The 5,290-nt window shown below is 43.8% G+C and overlaps 1 protein-coding gene across 1 annotated transcript in view; it reads left to right on the plus strand.

Annotated features, from left to right (window-relative positions):
• Positions 1–340: 340 nt before the first annotated feature.
• LOC103148058 (probable G-protein coupled receptor 149) overlaps positions 341–5,290 on the plus strand; it is a 17,546-nt gene continuing 12,596 nt past the window's right edge. Inside the window, exons 1-3 of the mRNA XM_007566672.2 lie at positions 341–2,644; positions 4,371–4,551; positions 4,734–5,230. Coding sequence (XP_007566734.1) covers positions 1,673–2,644; positions 4,371–4,551; positions 4,734–5,230 — 1,650 coding nt within the window. The 5' untranslated portion in view covers positions 341–1,672. The remainder of the gene's footprint in view (positions 2,645–4,370; positions 4,552–4,733; positions 5,231–5,290) is intronic.

Consider the following 5,290-nt stretch of genomic DNA (forward strand, 5'->3'; position numbering starts at 1 on the left):
AAAATATCGACGATATCGATACCAAGTTGGTGTCCGTATTAGATCAATACCAGATTTATTGAATCTTTTTTTATCTGTTGTAGTTTCGTCTCACAGCTTATAAAATAGTTTTTATTTGATCTCAAATGAAATTTTTTAGCATCTTATTTAGGAACAGATGCACACACGTTTGTTCTGTCGTTTTCTGTTTGTTTGTCATGTCAAGATGTTAATAAAGTATGTTGTAAACACCAATGAACGTAATCCAAATCGTAATCATTTTGTTAAAATCCAAGTTTTAACAAGATGAACAGAAGAACCCAAAAGAGAGAAGTTTGAGAACATATAAAACTTAATTAACGAAAAGTATCGGTATCGTATCGTATCAGATCTATCTGATCACATGGTGTTGGATTGATGCCAATTATATGATGCGTTGCAAACCTTTAACATCCACAGTTCGGGTGGCTGAATCTATTATATGTGCTCAACAAGTTTTACTTTTATTAAAGGGTTGCAAAAAAAAGAGATCTATATTCTTGACAGAACATCATAAGAAGTCGTAGTTTATTGTTTCCTCTAAGTCATGAAGATTCAGCAAACATGAACAAAAATGGTCTTCGGGTCAGATGAGAATAAACTGTTTTTTTTGTTGTTGTTTGTTTTGGGGTTTTTTTTGGCTACACTGGGGAATTAAACTAACACTGAACGTCCCAGTGAAAACACTGTCCAGCTGGGGCAACTGAATGCTTTAGATCCATATCCACACAATCAAAGTCTAGATTTTAATCTAATTTAAAACTGAAAACAAAAACAAAAAAACAATAATTACAGATGTGCTTTTTGTAATCAGAATGAATTTCAGCAGTTTTGCAAAGAAGAGTGGGTAAAATTTGTAATGACTAGATATGCTAAATTGGGAGAGAAAGCAGTTCACACTATTTAAAACGATTTTTAAAAACATTTGAAAACTGTTAAGCATTCCTCTTCCCTTTTTGGTACTTTGCATTGTTCTTTTAAATAAAATCACCAAAAAATGGAGATTTGTTAGCGTTCACGTGGATCAAAAGGGCAAAATGCTGGTCACCTTGAACACAAATCCAAACTCATCCATCTATTCATGTGCAGACAGATTTTTTTTTCTAAATCGCCCAGGTTTCTCTTTCATTATTATGCAGATGTAGCAAAATGCCTCTCATGCCAGCGTGCAGTGTCAGTGTTGGACTGACCCGAGAACAGACTCCTGCCATAAATGAAACAGCTGTCTAATGCACCGGCTCCACGTTGGTAGTGTAGCTGCGTTAGACTCCCTCCCCAAATGACTGCCGTGATAGGAAACGGTGATGACGACAGCGCGTAAATCGGCTGCTGGAAACCAGAGAGATGCTGTGTGTGCGGTGAACACAAGTGCCTGCCTGCCCTCCTGCCTTCCTGCCAGCCTACACGGTAAAACCAGCGGAACTCCACATCCAGAGGACGGGGAGAGGTTTGGGTAGGCGCGCGTCCCCGGATGGATCGCAAGTAGGGATGGTGCGCTTTCTGATCTTCCTCCCACCGACACCACTGTGATATTTTCTTTTTAATTATATATATATTTTTTAAACAAGCTGCAAGTCAAACTTTGCAAGCTGACCTGTTTCTAACAGTCAAAACTAAAATCAACCAAAAATAAATAAATAAATAAATAAAAAAAATGTCAACGACGCACGAGAGCTCCCCTGCGCCCAACCAGAGCCACCTCTCCACGGCAAGCTCGGACAAAGCGGACCCCTCTGGGATGGAGAGACGGATCCAGCTTCTCCTCTTCGGCTTGTGCGTAACCATCGCCGCCGCCACCTTAGTTGGAGGCGTGTATTCGCTCCTTTCGCTCCTCCGGATGAGGAGGAAAACCTCGCTGTGTGTCATAGTGGCTTCCATGTCGGTGGACGACCTGCTCAGCGTGGTCCCCCTCTCCCTCTTCATGCTCCTGCAGTGGGAGACCCGGCGGGGTGAGGGGTCTGGCGGTCTGTGCACTCTGTCCGGACTTCTTTACGTGTTCCAGGGGGTTTCCAGCAACATGAAGGCGTGCCTCATAGCAGCCTACACTTTTTATGTCACCAAGAGATTCGGCGTGCTCCAGTCCGTCCGCCGGCCGCTGAGAGTCATGTGGGCTATCGGCGGCGTGTGGGCGGTGAGCCTCACCGTGAGCGTGCTGCCTTTGTGCGGATGGGGCAGCTTCGCGCCGGCCTCTCTCGGCTGCTTCCCGAAGAGCGACAGCTTTTACACCCTGCTGCTCTTCTCGTTGTATCTCCTGTGCTTCTGTGGCTTTCTGGGTTTCTTCATTCCCCTCACGTATCAGCTGCTGTGCTCCAGAGAGCCCCAGAGGACGTTACTCTACCCGAGCTATCTGGGCATGGCGAGGGGACTGAGCGGCTCCGCTCACCTCTGTGAGCTCCCGTCGTCGTTCTCCCGGGACAGTCTGGACAGAAGTTTCGGAGCGTACAACGAGCTGAGCCCGAGTTCTTGCGGGACGGGGGTGAGGGAGAAGGAGGACAGCGGCCTTTCCCCTGTGTCCGCCGGCGGACGTAGGGGGGCTTCCGTCGGAGATACACCTGTTGTGTTCGCGCAGAAGCGCTTCTCCATGATTCTGGCGGTTCTTCGAGTCATTTTATGGATGCCGATGATGGTAAGCAGAATTACCAAATAAAGCAAACAAACAAACAAAAAAAAAAAAACATCTTTGTAACTTTCTCTACCAAGAAGTACAGTGCTTCCCAAAAGAACCCTCAAAACATTTCTCATTTTGTCACATTAAAAAACACAAGCTTCAGTGTGTTTCCATATGATTTTGTGTCAGTCTCACACAAAAGCATAATTGCGAAGTGAAAGTAAATTGATAACCCCAAAAAAAATTCTACAGAAAAAGAAAAAGCTTGTGTCTCACAGTGTTGGTCCAAGCATAACCCAGTCTAATTCATAGCCCCCCATAGTTTCACAGTTGTTGCTAACTTGTCATCACTTCAATAATTTCTGCTGCTTGTCTCTGCTCAAGTCATATTTCATAGTTAATTTAACTGCAAGCTCTTCAATAAATAAAAGTTCCTATCTTCTTTCCTGTTACACTCTGGACAGAACTGCCAGACCAAATTAGTAAGTTAGAGAAATGGCCTATAGATTCCATAATTTATATTCTGCTATGTATTTAGAATTAATGTTTGTCTGGAGTTGAGGCCCCAAGTGAAGTTATGATTAGGGCCTCACTGAAGCTCAGACCAGCCCTGGACGGGCAAATGTACTCAGTTCCCTTTGAGGCAATATATTTTGGCAATACTTTATTTACTTAATACTTGTCTGATCATATGGGGTTGAAAGTTCAATGACCTATGTAGAGTCTCAGAGTGTCTCCAAGTTGCCTATTAACTAAATTCAGCAGAAAACAGATCAGACCGCTTTGCCGTCAAATTCACTGAGAGCATTCAGCTTGTTAAGGTGAATGAATCTTCATCAGTGCAGACAGAGCAACTGCACAGAGTAGCATGAGATTCAGGAATAAGACATTTAAGCAGCACTTACTCCATTTCTATTGCAGTGGCATGTATGTCCATGACATAGGGTGGCTCTAACTTGTAATATATATTCCATAGAATTATTTTCTATTTTATATGAGTGCTACAGTATTGAATGCATCTCAGTAACGTATCTGTATATGTGTATATAAAATGAACGAAAACCGATGTGGCAAAATAATCATGTGCTGCTTATTTGCCAAATTAATGAAAAAAGGCTTCAGTTTGTAAGGTATAGAGTAGCAGCCATTGTGCCTACTCTACTGTATAAGCCTGTAATCATGAGCTGAGGTTTATTCAGTCTGTCATATTCAGGTTCTGCAATATCATGTGCTTCATCCTTCTTATGGCCAGGTCATGCAATGTTTGGTGAGAAGGAGAGGTCATTTTCTTGCATAGATTGGCCAATAGAGAGTGCACACACTAACCATACCATACACAATTTAACAAAGTCCCTTTTAAGAAGACGTAAAATAAGATGATGTAAAAAAATTTGAATAATTGGGATGAACCAGAGAGGGCTGTTCAAATACAATAATCATTACAGTATCCTTGAGAAAAATGATTTCAGACAACATGAGTTTGTTTTTCTTTACATGCCACAAAGAACTGAAGCTGTTACAAAAGCTAAAACGGGACCACAGAGTCTACCTGACTCGTTTTTGGTCAGGTAGAATAAACAAATACACAGGGAATTAAAAAAAAAAAAAAAGAAAAGGCCTTTTTGTTGATGAAGGTTTTGTGTTTGTCCCCCATTCATGTGTCTCCTTCCCTGCCAACTCCTCATGCATTTTGTACGTCTCACTTCTGGGTGAATTAATTCAGCCTTCCCTCTCTCTTTCACAGACTGTGGTCCTCATACGGCATGCGGTGAACGCGCGCAGCTCTTCTCTGGAGACCTTGAGCTTCTTTCTCACTCTGCTTGCACCTGCGGTCACTCCCCTGTTCGTGCTGTCGGAGCGCTGGATCCATATGCCGTGTGGCTGCTTCATTAACTGCAAGCGGGATCCGGCACAGGAGCCTTCAGGTACAAAGAAGCAATCTAACAATCGTGATTGCTCAAACACAATAAAACTTCAAACATGACTCACAGTAGGTTTTAAAAGAGAGAAAAAGAAAAAGCTTTAAGTTTCTCATTTTGTGTTGTTTTTTTTGTGTGTGTGTGTGTGTGTGTGGTTTTTATTTATGTTTCTTCTGTCTTCCTTGTAGAGATGAAAAGAAGATTTGAGTTCAGCCTTTCCTTTCAGCAAGGTTACGGAGTCTATAAGCTGTCGCATGCCACCAAGTCTCTAAGCAGCCCTCCTACAGAAAAACCCACTTATCACAGCCTTTTCAACTGTGATTTCCCAAACGCGCGCCTTGACGCGCTGGAACCCGGCGGGCTCTCGAGATTGGGCCCCACTTTCGATTTCAGCACCCCGCTGCCGGCGGACAGCTCGTCTCACGCCGATCTCTTCTTGGAGGCCGGCGTAGGGGGGCCGCTGGCCGATCATCCCGCTCTGCCCCACGTCAACCACAGGGACGATGAGGAATTCCACTGCGTCCCCTCGCTGCCTTCCCACCTGCGGGAAAAGGATCACGCCCTGAACGACTCGTCGTCGGTTTTCGACGGACCGGAGAGGAGGCTCTCGCACGAGGAGTGCAGGAAAATCGAGCTGACGGACTGGGAGTGGTGCCGAAGTAAATCAGAGAGAACACCCAGACAGGTACAAAGTGGCTGGTTGGTTTTTGGTTAACCCTATTATTATTATTATTATTATTATTAT

This window comes from Poecilia formosa, unplaced genomic scaffold, assembly GCF_000485575.1.
Source record: "Poecilia formosa unplaced genomic scaffold, Poecilia_formosa-5.1.2 Scaffold197, whole genome shotgun sequence".
Taxonomy (NCBI): Eukaryota; Metazoa; Chordata; class Actinopteri; order Cyprinodontiformes; family Poeciliidae; genus Poecilia; species Poecilia formosa.